This window comes from Lactuca saligna, chromosome 8, assembly GCF_052625555.1.
Source record: "Lactuca saligna cultivar CGN05327 chromosome 8, ASM5262555v1, whole genome shotgun sequence".
Lineage (NCBI taxonomy): Eukaryota > Viridiplantae > Streptophyta > Magnoliopsida > Asterales > Asteraceae > Lactuca > Lactuca saligna.
In genome coordinates, this window is record NC_136424.1 from 231,172,958 (window position 1) to 231,190,626 (window position 17,669).

The 17,669-nt window shown below is 36.8% G+C and overlaps 1 protein-coding gene across 1 annotated transcript; it reads right to left on the bottom strand.

The window, feature by feature from the left end:
* Nucleotides 1–14,723: 14,723 nt before the first annotated feature.
* Nucleotides 14,724–15,881, bottom strand: LOC145010534 (zinc finger BED domain-containing protein RICESLEEPER 2-like). The gene has a single exon (XM_078969063.1). The coding sequence runs from the start codon at nt 15,879–15,881 to the stop codon at nt 14,724–14,726; it is 1,158 nt and encodes a 385-aa protein (XP_078825189.1).
* Nucleotides 15,882–17,669: the final 1,788 nt, after the last annotated feature.

Here is a 17,669-nt window from a genome sequence, read left to right on the forward strand (position 1 = left end):
GCAAATATGAACATCCAAGGTATTATCCTAATCTAGCATACAAAACAATGAATGTAACAAGATAGAATACATACCTCTTTGATGTAGAATGTCTTCATGAAGCTTGAGTGCCTAATGCCCCAAGTGTGACACCTCAAATGGTTCACACAACACCAAATATACTTGGAATAACTTGAGAGAAATCTACACTTCATGAAAATCGGCTAGCCCTTTCCTACTCTCTCTAGTCGCCTATTTTGGTCAAGAATAAGATCTTTATATAGTTAGGGTTACACCATGTAAACCCTAATTGACATGGCCTTTCATTTCCATGATCCATGGGTACAAACACACCATGGATCATCCATGGAGCATCATATGGGTTTTAGCCCAACTAGATAATCCATGGAGCATTAGCCCACTATATAAGTATGGATGATTTGTACAATCAACCCATATATTTAATTAGTCTTCTTTTGATCACTTAATTAATCCTAGATTAATTCTTGATCAATACTAATTAAATAATCTTATTATTCTTATTATTAATATACTAGAACTTATAATATATTAATAACCATAAGTGTCTTATTTCTCTCATTATAGTCTATCCAAGTGCATGATGCCATGCAACCCAAATGGACCATGCCGGGTCGGGTCAAGTCTTACCAATTATAGTTATGGACTTAGACATTAATTCAACAGTCTCCCACTTGGATAAGTCTAAAACTATTATTGCGTATGACTTCAAGAACCGACCGGTAATCGTAGCTCTCAAAAGCTTATGTCGAACTTTGACCTTGTAGATGAACTCTGACCTTTGTCAATGACTTGTCCATTAGATAAGGGATCATATATTCCTCCATTCTAGATATCATATGGACTGAGACATGGATTATAATCATTATCTCTGTCCATTTGTTGTTTCCCGATTTCCGATTTATGACGACTGACTAATTGAACAAATCAAATCAGTCCTGGCCCGACCGAGCACTTCCATTTGTCATCATCAAATCATCGAGGGGCCCACAGATATTGCTTTTATCACGAAGGTAAAAGGAATGGATAAACTTCGACTCGTATGGCTTGTTCTACTACTTGTTGAATCATACACAAAGGCACATTTTATAGCACCGAGTTACCAAATGTGTTTTCGTGCAATCAATGTACAACCAACTCATAGTAACAACTCATATCTCTAGGTTTGAAGAATATAAGATATTATCGTCTCATGATCACTCGTGATAAAATCCATGAAGTGATTCCAATGAGCGTTGGTTGAATCCAATACTCAGAACTTATGAGCACTCATGAGTGTTGTAGCCCTTTGTCCAACACCTTAGACCTCTACAAGCCAACCCATGACAGTCTTAATTCATATCTACTTCCAACATATGACCGAATGTGGATGGTTTGAATAACTTAGTCATTCCGAAAGAATAACCTAGTTTATTCGGAAAGTCAAAACATGCAAAGTGAAACATAATAATAATTGAATCCAATATGGTATCAAAACCTATGAACATAAATAAAACACCTTTTATTTATCACCATATGATTACACATTATTCATTGTATACTGTTTCAGCTATCAACTTTATTCTTGAATTTAAAACAATAGTTGTCCCATGCTCCAAGCATGTACACTATGTTTTCTAAACACTAGTCATGCCATACGCCAAGTATGCATACTATGTTTGTCTATGATATTTACTTTGTGAACTAGATCAATTGAACATAAATTCAATGATTCTCTTTTCACACTCCCAAATCCTTACTGCAAATGCAAGAATTCCAAATTCATGCCATTTACTGAAATCTGTTAGATTTTAAACTTATATGCACTGATCCTCTTGTAACGATTATGCACAAATTCACAAAGACTTAGCAACAATCATTACAGAGTATTCCAAAGGAGATCAACTCCTTGGAAACATCCTTCTTGCATTAAGTTTCCTAATCATAGAGATTGAATACTTTCTAACTTTGAAGCATTTCCATATTTCATTTTGACTATCACTTATGAACAAGAGTTGCCTCCTTACAGATTATGTCAATATGGTCCTTCCAGAATTAATACTATACTTCCAACTATCCTTGAGCAACCAATCTTTGGTAAACCTTAGATTATCCTCAACAATTGCTTAATCATATTAGTCATATCAATTTCTAGACCTTTTTTCCTTCTTCATGCCCCATGCATTTGGAAAAACTTAGAAAGAGTGAATATAGCACATGTAATCGATCCTATATCCGAAGCATATAGGACACAATTCATGATGTCTCACATAAAGACTAAACTAGTCTTTTGCTATAATATTTCCATTTCTATTTGCCAAGTTCTCATAATTCAAATTATGAAAAGGGATGCCGTAATCATAATTGAATTTTAGAACGCAAATAATGAACCCATATATAGAATTTCCATATGTTGAGCCATCCCAACATGAAATTCATATATATTCTTGACGAAATACGATTAAGACCTCAATCTAAGCTTTTAGAATTGAGATGAAGTATAATTTCCTCTCCCTTAATTATAACAAAACATGTACAACTTTTTCAACCCCTACAACCTCACGAATTGAAACTTTTGTTTTCTATAATTAACATTGCTAACTTGCAATACTTATCATAATTATCATGCTCCCACTAACATGATGATTATTAGCATAATACTTATGCTCCACTAGCTTTGACATGTACCCAGAAATCAACTGAACTTATTGACTTTCTTACCAAAGTTCAGATTTATGATACTAGATTGCCTTGATAAGACTTTATCAATATCATACACCTCTCTTAGATAGCTCACATGTGTGTCTAAACAAGTATGAAGAGGGATGCCATAATCATAATGTTTAGACCTTTTGTCATTCCCACAGTTGCTATCTACTCAAAATCTACTTAGTGAAAGAGTTTCCTTACCATCATTTTCATGAATCGAAGAGAAACCTTATGACACTTAGATTTAATGGTGTATGTGTTCTTATCCATGTGAATTGTCAAAACCATAGTCACAAAACAAGGATAATGACAAATCCAAACTCATATGGATTGAACTTGTGCAATCTTAACTTCTTGCCACCTGGCAGCTCAAGGGCCTGCCATTGCTTCTAAGTAGTTATGTAAACAATTGAGAACATGTAGAACTCAAATGTATAGCCAACTTAACTGGAATGGGCACAGAATTTTCAGCACGATAGGTTATAAACCTCTACTTGTGTGCTAGCGATGAAATACAAGTTTTATTCTTGATTACTTCTTGAGACTTTCAAGACCTTTAAGACTCCCACTGTCCTCTTGACCTATAAGACTCCCTTGTCAAACATCCAAGAGATAGTGTGGATTCTAACCAAGGCAAACACTTCACACAATTGGCCTAAGTTGGTCTTTGTTTTATCCAAAACATCACAACTTACCAATTTCAAATGTACAAGAGTAGAAAACTTTTACTCTTACATTTGACAAGTGTTTTAAACCTTCTTTGAGACATGTCACTCAAGTTACAATCTTGGAGTATGAATCTAAGAATTTTTTTTTGGAACGAAGTATGAATCATCTTCTTGATTTAACCACTTCAACAATTCATAGTTCCTCTTCTTAGCTATAAGAAAGCACTTAGGGGATGAATTGAGATAAGGTCTCTAAATCATTAAGATAATCATAAAAACTGATACAAAAGTACTCTCCCATGTTTTCAGATTTGAGAAACTTCTATCCTTCTGCCTAATTTGATTCTTCTTATTCGCTCTGCCTTACATTGGAACCTTTTTCCAATGTCTCAGAATTACACTTAAGCTTGTAATTATAACCATATTTACTGAACTTTAGTAAATTATGACGAATAATCTTATTGATCTTTTGTGGTGGACTTGACCAGTGCACAAGAATGTGTACTCGATCCCTTAGTCCTTTACTTGACTCACACATCCATGTGAACGAGTAATTAGTCTTAATTTTTCCAATACTTGAAAGTTCTCATTCATCATGCAATACAACTTGCATGACTCCAAGTTCCGGTCCAATTGAAACTTGGGTGATGAGAATCTTTCCTTATTTGGTAAATTTAGACATTACCACAAATGAAAGAATCAATTTCATATTTCCACTCTTGCTATTAATGGAATCATATAAGCAACAATTTTTCCTCAAATGCCATTGTAAGGATATTTTAAAATAAATAAAATCAAAAATTTTCTTTTATTTTAAAACTATGCGGAAAAACTTATCCTTACAATCCATATGAAAACTTGTTGTTATCTATTCCTAAGCAATATCTCATAACTCCTAAGAAGTAACTTAAGAATCCGATCTTCAAACTACGCGATCGAAATCCATCTATGCGATCGGATTCAACATATTCTTTCTTTAAGTTTCTTCACTTTTCTTTGATTCTTAAAACATTACCATGTGACCCAGTCACATCATTTATCAGGAATCTCAGAATAGAAACTTAACATAGTTAGATAGTGGACTTTACCTGAAGTAGAGTCAAACTTATTGACTTTAACCTCCTTAGGTAAATTTGGCAGCTTCGCAACCAATGCCCCTTCCTTTGGTAATATAAACATATGGGCCCTTTGATAATGTTACACGGGACTATCACAGACTTAGCTTTTCTCTTTACCATTTGTTCAACCGAGTTGACTATGGCCGATCCCTTTCCATTGGGAAGAGAATGCTTTTCTGGATTTCCTGTGTCACTATTGTCAATGTCCATCAAGTTTTAAGGAAGTTGATCTTAACAAATCTATAAGATCATTAAGGGTCTTGTCATAGTCTGTTTCATAGGTGTTCCAAAAGAACTCACTATGTGACTTGGAAAGTAGTTGAACCACCAACTTTCTCAAGACTTTGACACCCAACTCTCCCGGCTTGTTAATATGTGACTACATCTCCAAGATGTGACCACACCTTGACCTTTACTTGCCAATAAGGCTTGAGTGACCTTAAACTTTTCAAGAACTTGTGGGTTAGGGAGAATAATTGGAGGAGGTGAAAGAAGTATGATTTCCATGGGACATCATCTTCATTTAGGAAAGCTTGTTTCAAGAGACTTGGGAAGATCATAAATGTCTAAACCAGACATGTTTTGGGAGATATTTAAGATAGTTGATCTTAATCACTTAATATGACACCCAATATGAAATATTAAGGCTAGGACCCAACAAACTATTTTATAACTTAGAAGAGGTATGCCGTAATCCAAGCTATAAAAAATTTAAAGGTAGGTGAATGACGATTCACCAATTTCCACCAAGATAAACGAAATGTATTATTAGGTTTTAATTGGTTTTGAAACTCCTAGATCTTTTGAGATTCATTGAACTGTTCAATGACATGTTTCAATCTCGAGTGTGCCCTTCAGGTTTTGTGACTGGGATGCCGAGGATCACAAAACAAGGTGTGAAGTAACCATGCAAATTACTTGGTACCCTTAAGTGTTTACCCCTCAATCGATGTGCCGGTTAACCACACACGCTCCATCGGTACTATGATAAACATTAAGTTACCCTTTGCCTACCTTGTTAAATACGAGTTAGTGTGTCGGTTAACCACACACGCTCCACTAACTGTCTTAAACAAAGTGCAAAGTGTAATTTCATGGATTAGCACCTTATTCACATTTTCCTAAGTAACTAAGATTGGGTATTATTAAGAGTTTAGTTACTTAGTATTTATCATTAATACTTTTAATGAAGGGATAATTATAGTCCTGTCAAACCCGTTCGGCTAACGACCCTCCACCAGTCAAGCAAGCGGTGGGTGAGAGTGGACACCCATTAAGTTGCCATTTTATAGGCAACAACCTTATACCCACCTTATAGATCGGCTTCGTGAATGAGGCGTACTAGCGGTAAGACTGACTTTACTCTTATATATATATATATATATATATATATATATATATATATATATATATATATATATTATCAACTTATAATATTATAAAGTATAAGGGTTGTATTTTAGCTATTTAAAATTCTAAGGGCTAACTTGGAATTAAAGTATTCATAAGAGAAAACTTTACAAATTCCAAAACTTGAGGACAAGTTTTGAAACTATTCAAAACTAATTAATTCCATAACTTATATGTTTAAAGTAGTTTTAATCCAAAAACTCTTCAAGTTCCATAACTTGAGGACAAGTTATGGAAGACTTTAAACTATTAAAAGAATTAACTTTTCTTTATTTTATAACTTATGGAATTAATTAAGGTTACACTCTTTTTTTATTATTATTTAATGAGGAGACTCTTGGTCCTCCATAACTTGAGGACAAGTTATGGAGTCATAAAACCATTTAATTAGAACTAGACTCTTCATTTTTTGTAACCTTTGCCAACTATTATGAGTTTTATGAAACTTAAATGTGACTTTTCATATAACTTGAGGACAAGTTACAAAAACACATTTTAGAATCAACTCTTAGATTAATTTGGATTGAAAACAACTATTTCACTCAACTTTTCTATTAATCTAAGCAACTCATAAGAACAAGATAATTCAAATCAAACTTTTTCATATAATTAGTCTAAACCTTAAACTAATACAAAACATGAATCTATTGACAATTATCTTTGAAATTGGATTAGCATGAACATTACCACGTCAAAAACAAGTTTATAAGTCCAAAAACATCTTAGGGTAATGTTCCTAGTCCAATTCCAGCCAAAAAAGTCGAATTTATGTTGTCTGGGGGTCCAACTCGTCGAGTGCACGAACCTACTCAGCGAGTTGGATGCTTTTTGCCTTGGACTCGGCGAGTCTGCTAGGCAAACAACATCAAAACTCGATTTTTCAGCTCCATTTGCAAGTATAACAAGAAAACAAGCCTAGGCTTTGATACCACTGTTGGGTTTTGAGCATTCTAACACTCCTAAGTGTACATGCAACCCTAAATACCTTGGATCTATGTTTTCTCAATTATACAAGCAAATATGAACATCTAAGGTATTATCCTAATCTAGCATACAAAACAATGAATGTAACAAGATAGAATACATACCTCTTTGATGTAGAATGTCTTCATGAAGCTTGAGTGCCTAGTACCCCAAGTGTGACACCTCAAATGGTTCACACAACACCAAATACACTTGGAATAACTTGAGAGAAATCTACACTTCATGAAAATCGGCTAGCCCTTTCTTACTCTCTCTAGTCGCCGATTTTGGTCAAGAATAAGATCTTTATATAGTTAGGGTTACACCATGTAAACCCTAATTGACATGGCCTTTCATTTCCATGATCCATGGGTACAAACACACCATGGAGCATCATATGGGTTTTAGCCCAACTAGATAATCCATGGAGCATTAGCCCACTATATAAGTATGGATGATTTGTACAATCAACCCATATATTTAATTAGTCTTCTTTTGATCACTTAATTAATCCTAGATTAATTATTGATCAATACTAATTAAATAATCTTATTATTCTTATTATTAATATACTAGAACTTATAATATATTAATAACCATAAGTGTCTTGTTTCTCTCGTTATAGTCTATCCAAGTGCATGATGCCATGCAACCCAAATGGACCATGCCGGGTCGGGTCAAGTCTTACCAATTATAGTTATCGACTTAGACATTAATCCAACAATAACTTCACTATCTGCATCAGCTGTTTGTAAGCACAACTATGATGTTTGTATATTTCGAAAAAAATCGAGCTCTTTCCCTCTGTTCATATTTTAGGTGTTTATCTTAAGAAGTTTAGAAAAGGAAAACAAAAATCTTTTTAGATATGTTTCTTTGTTTATGTTTTGATGGCTTGTTGAGCAAGCTGAAAAGAAAAGAAAGTTTTATGAGGAGAGAACCTCCTTAGATTCCAGTTTTTGTTTATATCTTGAGGTTTTCAGCAAGTTTGAGAAGAAAATAATTTTTTATGAGTTTTTTACACATCTCCAGCCAATATTACAAGTAAATCGTTTTTAACTAGAGATTTTTTGTCTAGACCTTCCATTCTTGAAACATCTGTTTGTAAGCACATATGTGTTGATTGTATATCTCCAAAAAAAATTATAAGTTTTTGTTCATATCTTAATATGTTTCCTGATTAACCTTAAAAAAAAAAGAGAGAGAGAGAGAGAGAGAGAGAGAGAGGCTTTTAGGAGTTTTGTGCCTATATTTTGATGGTTTTGTTCAACTTTGAAAAAAAAATTATATTATTTTATACCATCCATTTCAGCTCATATATTATGAGAAATTTATTTCAGTAATGATTTATAGATACAAGTTTGTTTAAGTTGTGTTGTACATTTCAAAACATTGGTAAAAGTTACTTTTACCACATCGTTTTACCATTTTAGTTAATGGTTTTCAAAAACAAACAAACAAAAAGTGTAGAGGAGTTTACTAAAAGAGCAGATCTGTAAAAAGAGATTCATACAAAAGCATGAGTTCGTAAAAAAAAGATATTTTTATAGAAGATTGTACAAAATAATACAACAATGAGCTATCAATTATAATCCTACAATCGACAAAAGAAGAAACAAGAGAGGAATGGGTGTATACAGTGTAAACCACAAACCAAAGGACAAAAGCATTTGTAGGTAGGACCAGCCTGGTCCAATTCTCGACATACAAAGTCAAATACAGTCGACCCCACCTAGATCTCCTCCTCCAAATCCTGTTTATAGACCGTTGGTAAACAAACCAAAACAACAGATTGAACACAGACCACCTTCAACATCGGTCACCAGTGAAATATGCTCCAACCAACCAACAATGATATCCAAAACCACCTGTTGGCCACAACAACTTAACTTCAATACCCACTAACTTCCATCGTCACCGTTAGACAACCTACAACCACCATTATCTCCGATCAATCCCAGCTGCTCAACGTCGCTCCTCGGATGAAGCAGCTCTGACAACAGGACCAACGGTCGCCTTGAATCTTAACGGTAATAACAATCGTCGACCCCTGCGTTCTTCACACAATCACCACTAGTAGAAGCCAAAGTGACACTAACCAGTAGCAACCTCAGTATCATCATCACTTCTCCTGGGAGATGTCTGACAAAAGCAACCAAAACCTTGGTATCGTCTCCATCGAATGTCCACTACTGCTCCATTGCCACAACCGCCTTCTTCTCCAAGCAGTGAGTATCGGAGTTCGACTGCCTTCTCTGAACTAGCCTCCGTGTTCCCAATGTCGTTGACCCTATATGCCAACAACTTTAATCACCGTGTCGCTCCCTGTTGACCCAATATGTAACATCCCAAGTTTTGTACCTTGTAGTCCCTGGGGAAGGAAGGGTAAAGCCATGAAGAGCCTAAGGGCTAAATTGTAATTTTAGGACCAGGAGGAGTACGTTAGGTGTACTAGGGCGCACCCTAGTACGTTGGGCACACTCATGAAAGATGAAAAATCCTAATATCTCGGGTTGAGGGCTATATAATCATCCTTATGGCTCATTTTCTCTCCTCTTTCTCAGCCTCCATCTTCTAGAAATGTCCCCAAACCCTATTTCTTGTGTGTGAGAGTGAATTGGTGGGTATTTTGAGCTCTTGAAGAGGAAGTCATTGCAACAAATAGTTAAAGAAGGAGATTGGCTTGTAGATCTGAGGTTGTGTTATGCCCTAGAAGCTCCATGAGGTAAAAGCTTCAAACATTATGTTTATAAGTCATAGATCTATCCTTTCTAGCATTATGGAACCATTTCTTGTCCCCAAAACCCCAATGTGGTGCATGATGCATTTTGGACGAGATAAGTTGTCCTTCCTGGGCCTTGAAGGGGTCTCAAGTGATAAAAATGAGGTCCCAATGGCTTAAGATGCCCTATGCATGTAAGGGTCTTAATGGATTAACACCTTGGATTAAGAGCTTCTTGGACGTCCAAAGTGATAAAGTTCGAGACTTTATGAGTCATATGCACATTTGGTCACTGGATCTGGAGTTTGGGCTTAAGTGCTTAAGTCATTAAGCACTTATTAGGGCTTTAGTGAAACCCAGCGTAAATCTAGTATGCCCAACTTACTGGGTCAACCAACCCGATGGTGGTTAACATCTGGACGAGTATGCCACGCGTACCAGAAGGGTGTGCCCCGCGTATGTCCTCTGTTGAGCCTTTGACAATTGGGCTTCAGGTTTTGGGTTGTTTATGGACTAGTTGGATCTGGGCCTTTGCTGGACTTTATGAATATAATGTTTTGAGCCAAGTTCTGATAATGGATCTTGGGGTGAGACCTAATTAGGGAGTTGGGCCCATTTTGGTAAATTGGGCCAATAATGGGTTTTGCTTAAGGGTTTTCAAGGTTAGGGAATTGGCATGGGCCTTGGCCCAATAAAGAGAATGGTCATGATGGATTGTGTGGACCCTAGTCAAGATTGTTATATTGTGTAATGACTTGGTATTTATTATGTTATAGTTCGGGATTTCTAGTGAGATAGCCATTCGGGAGTTCGTTTCTTTAGTTCAGATCGGTGTTACGAGGTGAGTTATCCTCACTATATCAACAGGGTCTAAGGCACCAAGGCCGACCCTTTCTCGGATTGTATACTAGTATTTGTTTGATATGCTTAGTAATCTGTTAGATCGGCGTCCTGGTAATTAGGACGGTATTATGTTAGTGACCTGGTTTAGGTCGGTATCCTTGTATATAGGATGATGCTATGTTAGTGACATGTTTTAGGTCGGTATCCTGGTATATAGGATGATTCTATGTTAGTGATCGGTTAGGTCAGTATCCTGGTTAGGATGTTGTTATACTATATGATATGCTAGATCTATTTGTTTATCTATGGGTTGTTATGTGATTATCTGTTATATGTGCACATGGTTTTTTGATTGGGGTTGGGTTGAGGCAAATCCTGCTTTGTGATGTAGGCCAACATACCCAGGGCGAACCGGATAGACTGAAGGCCTAGGATGGCACCTAGTCAGACCGAAGGCCCAACGAGAAATCTGGATATGTCGAAGGCCCCGAGAGGGCGGTCCAGATGTACCGAGGCTTAGAGAGTGGGCCAGATAGACTGAAGGCTCACTGCGGGCGGTCCGGTCATATCGTAGACTCATAGAGTGGACCGGGTGGATTGAAGGCCCGGTGCGAGCGTACCAGTCACACTGTAGACTCGAGATGCATGGTTGTTCTGTATTTGTTTATATGATATCATTATGGTTGTATGAGGTTGGTATTTTGGGGGTAACTCACTAAGCTTTTGGGCTTACAGTTTCAGTTTATTGTTTCAGGTTCAGCGGATGACCGTATGAAGGCGAAGGCGTGAGCGTACACTTCCTCGATTGATGATTATGATTTCTGGGAACTCTGATGTTTTAAACTATTTTGAAAACCATTGTAATAAGTGAATAGTTTTATTTGATTTAAAAAGTTTTAAATTGACTCGAATTTTATGGATGTTACAAGTTGGTATCAGAGCCTTGGTTTAAGTGAATTGGAGGAACACTCGTGTAAATCCAATCTCAAATCAAGGAAAGATTTTTAAAATGATTTTAAACGGTTTTCAAATAAGTAAAAGAGGATGCGAAGTGTACGATCAGCCGGAGCAAGTAAGTTGACCCCAAAATACCATGCAATTATTTGAATATGTGATATGTTAGAACAACATGTTAGTACTAGACCAGGATCTTCAGGAATTGCATGATAGAATTGTTTGATTACACGATGTCTGATAGCCTAGAGTTTTCATTATATGATATTGACATCATTACTGTAGTTGCTTAGTGTATGTATCACGGATATACATAATTAAGATCTTATAGCCTGAGAATGTTTGGTTTGGCTTTATTTCATGTTCTTGTATAATGAAGGGCTTAGGGTAGGATCAGGTATTCGAAAGTCTATAGGGTCCAGTGTTATGTATGGCTAGCATACATTAGAATTGCAGGGTTGGTGGAAGTTTCATGGATGGATGGGTAGTGAGAGGCCGGTAGTCTAGTTATGAGATATTTAGCATTCCTCTAGGATTGAGGATGGGGAGCTCACTATGTTTATGTATTTTGTTAGGGTGTTGTGATGATACTTGAGACAAATATGGGTAGGTGTGGAAGGTAGTATGAGCCCGTACTACTGAAAGCACAAGACCTATACGCTTAAAAAGGAAGTGACAACCCCTAGGGTGTGGTTGGGGTTAGATTCCCCGTTGTTTGTTCGAGTTGTCTGATATATTCTGTATATTTTCAGTATGGTGGTTACACGGAGCTTTGTTATTGTATCCGGGTCGGGATCGGGACAGGGTGATCAGGATGCCCCATCAACACCTGAGGTTGTCAGCTAGGAGGGCCTAGTGTTGACAGAGGATCGAGTCAGGCAGATTATCCGTGAGGAGGTGGTTGAGGTTGTTCGGATTCAGATTCCGGAGCTGTTTGGGTCTATCAAGACCGCTATGATGGAGTGTTTGATTACATATATGCAACCCTAGCTGAGACGGATGTCGTGGTTGTAACAGTGACAGGGGGAGGAGCCGGTCGAGGTTTCCAGTATCAGGACTTCGACAATACGAAGCCCCCGACTTTTGATGGGATTCAGGACCCTATCATAGGCATGAGGGGGCTATCAGACATCAAGGGGTGCTTTTCACATGTTCCTGCCTGACCGACCAGAAGGTTAGGTGTGCCCTGAACATGTTGAGGTCTGGGGCGAAAGACTGGTGGAGGTTGATGACGGGGTCTTATTTGGATGAGCAGAGAGCTGCAGTTTCTTGGGATCGGTTTAGGGAGATGTTTTGCTCCCGCTACATTCCACGAGTCGAGCGTGAGCGGCTAGCTCAGGAGTTCTTGGAGTTGAGATAGGGTATGGAGTCAATGACGAAGATCACCCGTATGTTCACTAAGAGGGCGATGTTCTGCCCATAATTTGCTTCCGAGTAGGCTCAGATGATGCGTTATCTGAGCATGCTCAAGACTGACATTAGACAGTTTGTTGCTACCCAACGATGTGATATGTTGCTAGACTTACAAGAGGCCACTAGGCGGCACGAGATGGATATTGTGGAGATTGAGTTATAGTTGCGAGAGCAGAGGCAGGCCCCGATGCAGTCGTAGCCGGTGCCAAAGCGGTCCAAGACCGTTGATCCTAGGAGTGGAGGTCAAGGCGGTTACACTTGTGAGAAGTGTGGGAAGGGTCATACCGGAGTTTGTAAGTCCGGTGGTGCTTGCCGCAAGTATGGAAAGGAGGGGCATTATGCGAGGGATTGCCGCCAGTTTGCCCAAATTTAGGATGTGAGGATTTGTTATCTCTGCCATCAGGTTGGTCACGTGAAGGCCAATTGTCCACAGCTGGCCGCAAGACCGGTGCAGGATCCAACGTCGGCTACATTGAGGATTATTGGCAGGGGTCAGGGTGGAGCAGCGCCTCCGAGGGCTCAGGGACGTGCTTTCCAGCTTACAGTAGAGGAGGTCAGGACAGCGCCAGATGCGACTGCTGGTATGTTTCCATTTTTTCATCTTATTGTTTATGATTATATTGTGAATTTTTCTTCCATCCCTTCTGCATATATCATAGGGACACAGGAGAGTGAGGAATTTAGTATCGAGGGGTTGTATACGGTTAGTATCCTGGGGTGTTGGTGATATGAAGTTAGGATATAGGATCTCTGTTCTAGGGCTAGTAGTTGTGAATCATAGATGCAACAATATTTAGCTGGGATTCGGGTTTCCTTTGAAGTTCGGTTGCGCCATGTCGGAAGGGATGTTCTGTGGAGGTTGTTCAATCTAGGGTTAATCAATTCGCAGTAAGAATGATAATACTCAGTAGGGACGGTTAAGCTGTGTTGGTTTTGCCGTCAACAGGTGGTAGCTAGTGTCCCAAGTGGGGGAGAATGTGAAATTCACAGATGGAGCACCAGTCATTAGGGGTTCTATTAGCTGCCAAGGTTAGGCAACACCTTTAGCCCAGGTATGTGGGTTGCTTAGCACATGTGGTAGGTGCGTGGGTCAAAGATCGGACCACGTCCTTCCGAGTGGAAGGATGGTTGACATGAGGCCTAGGGTTAGGCTGGGGTTATGATTCGTAGTAGAGGTGTCGAACGGGTAAAATTTTCAAGTTTCGGGTATTTCCTTAGAAAAAAAAATACCCGATACCCGACCTATATTGTAATTCGGGTTTTCGGGTTTCGGGTATTCGGCTTTGAGGTCGGGTCGGGTAATTATCGGGTATACCCGAAATTTTCTTAAGTTTCACTCTTTTTTTTTTTCCTTTTTAATTAAAGAGTTTCAAGTGTGCTTGAAGAATTCGTGGTGTATTAATATAGATTACAATAGTTCATCATTTTATAACAATAATACTTCTTATCGATGTTTGATTTTATTTTTGTTTACCTTGTATATTATGTTTATAAATTTGATATTTCAAATAATAAAACTTAATGAACCAAAATGAAGATGATAATAAGTCAAAAACTAACAGTTAAGAAGGTGAGATGTGGTGATGTCGTGATGCTAAATAACGAATAATGATACCAAAAAATAAAAGTCTAAACACAACCCAATTAAACAATAAAAGTCTAAATATAACAAAAGATTAAAATTCATAAGTCATAACCTAATTCAAAACATAACAACATTTCAAATAACCTTCAAATGATTCTTAGTTTCACAAAAATATTCATCAATCTTGCATCTTCACGTTGCCACATTCATTTCCATATCCAATCCAAGCTCTAATTAGACGTACCAACTTCTCCCAATCCTATACAAATAGTATAAGTATTAAAAGGATAAAACATAACATGTCAAAATATTAAAGATAAACAACCACCTTTATCAATTTCTTATAGGTTTTCCCAATATTGTTCAAAATCGATGTTGTCACTTATACCACCCCGAAGCCAATCCTGGGTACAAATTATACTTTCAACAATCGTAGGAGTCAAAGAACTCCTATACGGATCCAAAACCCTCCCGCTAGTGCTAAAAACAGATTTCGAAGCCACAGTCGAGACAGGAATGGCAAACAAATCTTTAGCCATCAATGATAGAATCGGGAATGTTGGACTATTCACTTTCCACCAATCTAAAATATTAAATATTGATGAATCTTCTTCAACACTTTCTTTCAAATACTTTTCTAACTCGCCAATTGATTCAACTATGTTTGTTTTCATCTTTTCTCTTATCTTATTTCTCAATGGTGGTTTTGGTCTCGTAGCATCCAGATTTTTGCGTTTCCCTAAAATCAACGATGAATTAGTAGACCCGGTAGTACTAGAAGTAATACTTGGAGAATGAATTCTAATGTAATCATTATATAATTCATACATAGAATCCATAATATATTTCATTTTCTCCTCCATCTTTTCTTTTCCATAACGATCTTCAAGTAGTATAACCAAATACTTTACTTTGTTCTTCGGGTCAAGAATCAAATCAAAGTAGGGCAATAAATTCATTTTTTCTACTTCGTCAAAATACTTATCAAACATTACTCTCATTGTCAATGCAATATCATAAAGGCTAGCATCGGAAATAGCATCATTCAAGAGTGTACGGATGGAATAAATCTCTTCAATGACCGTGTTTGATGTCACGTATAGTGTCTCGGAAATCCTTTCAGTAACATCACAAAATGGTTTCAAAAAATGACACAAATTCCTAACATGTTGCCAATTGCTCAGTGAAGGAATCGATAAACCCGCCTTTTCATTGTCGGAACGAAACTCATATTCCTCTAGATCGTATCTCTCAAAAAAATCATAAGCTTGGGCAATATTCAACATATAATAAGTAGAGTTCCATCTAATTGGAACATCTATTACCAAGTGTTTCGTTGTACCCGGATTAACAAGCTTGGCAAACTTGGTGAATTTGCCAATTCTTGAAGGTGATTGCCTAATCCACTTTACCACCCATCTAATTATCTCAACCGATTTATCAACATTTTTATTACCATCTTGCACCACCAAGTTTAAAATGTGGGCAACACATCTCATGTGTGTCCATTTCCCATTTAAGAGACACTTATTGGAATTTTGAAAGATTTTTTTTTAAAACTCAATTGCCACGTCATTAGTACTTGCGTTGTCAACGGAAATTGTGAAAACATTTTTTATTCCCCAATCTATTAAGCATTTCTCTACCACTAATCCAATATCAACCCCACGATGACTCTCTTGAGGAGAAAAACTCAACATTTTTTTCAATTTCCATTTATTGTCTACAAAGTGGGCGGTGAGACACATATAACTTGATTGTTGTGTAGAAGTCCAAGTATCGGTGGTCAAACAAATCCTACCAACGTTTTTTTAATAAAAGCTCAAAGTTTTTTTTCCTTCTTGAAACAGGTATCGGTTGTACTTGTACTTCTACATGGAATTTTAAACATTGGTTGATTAACATTATTGTAATGTTTAAAGCCCGCACCTTCTAAAAAACTAAATGGAAGTTCATCAACTACTAACATGTGTGCCAAAGCCTTCATACTCTCTTTTTGATCAAATTTCCAAGATGTTAATTTGTCTTCATCACCAAAAGCTATTTGTTTTTTATCGGCATTTACTTTAGCCAAGTAAGGCACACATTTGTCTAAATGAGTTAAAAGATTTTTGGTACCATACCCTTTTCCTTCACACTTGTATCACCCGGAACCACAATGCTTACATTTCGGTCTTTCAACTCCCTCTTTGTCCGTAAATCTTTCAAATTCATCCTAAACTTTGGTTTGTACTTTTTAGGCCGTGTCTCATTTACTACTGGAACTGAATCATTGATTGGGCTTTCAAGGTTAATCGTCTAATCTTCTATATACTCATTCGTTTTAGACATCTACAAGTATTAAAAAAAGTTAAGAAAATATAAACAAAAACAGTTAATAATGGGTAAAAGTAGAATATTCTAATTATTAAGATATTCCGTTCAACCCTTAAACGGGAATGGATGTTTCTTTGTGAACTTTGTTTAAAACATGGATTGCAATAAAGAGGCTCATCTAGCTTGCCCTTAAACATTGTGATACAAGAGGCTCATCTAGCTTGCCCTTAAACATTGTGATACAAGAAGTAATCTCGCATATTGTTGGTAATTTATATAACAAATTAATTAGATAATTAATTAATTATATTATTATGATTAAATTAATTAGTTATACATCTGAATTAGCCAACGACTATGTTACCCACATAAAAACAAAAATATTGACTAGAAAATCCAAGTTGGGGAACAAAGATTTAGAAAATTAACAAAAAGAAAACCAACATATAAGCTGCTAGATATGGAGTCTAAGAACTTCAATATAATTGTTGGAATAGAATATAATAAAATAAGGGTGCATAAATCATGGGTATATGAGTTTTTATTCTAGAAAATAGATTTTAAAGATGAATGCATTGACCTTTTAAAGAATTTCGTCTGTTTGTTGAATTAAAAAAAAAAAGATTAGATGGGTCTGTTTGGGGAATTTCGTCTGTTTGGTAATGTCTTTTCTTGTGGAGTGCAAAAATAATATATAGATTTCTGTTTTCAAGGTTCATTGTAGGGTTATGCATGCAGTAGTTGTGGTAAAGGTGTCGACATGAAATTAAAGAAATTAAACCATAGCGATTGCAATCATGCATATATAATACGGCCAAATTAAAGAAATTAAACCATAGTGGATGTAGATTTTTTAACTTGTGATCAGATGAAGTCGATGATGGTTTAACGCCTTAGAGGGTTTAACATCTTTGAGGGTTTATCAATGAGGGCTTGCATCGATCATAAGAAGACACTGAAGTTTTTTTTTG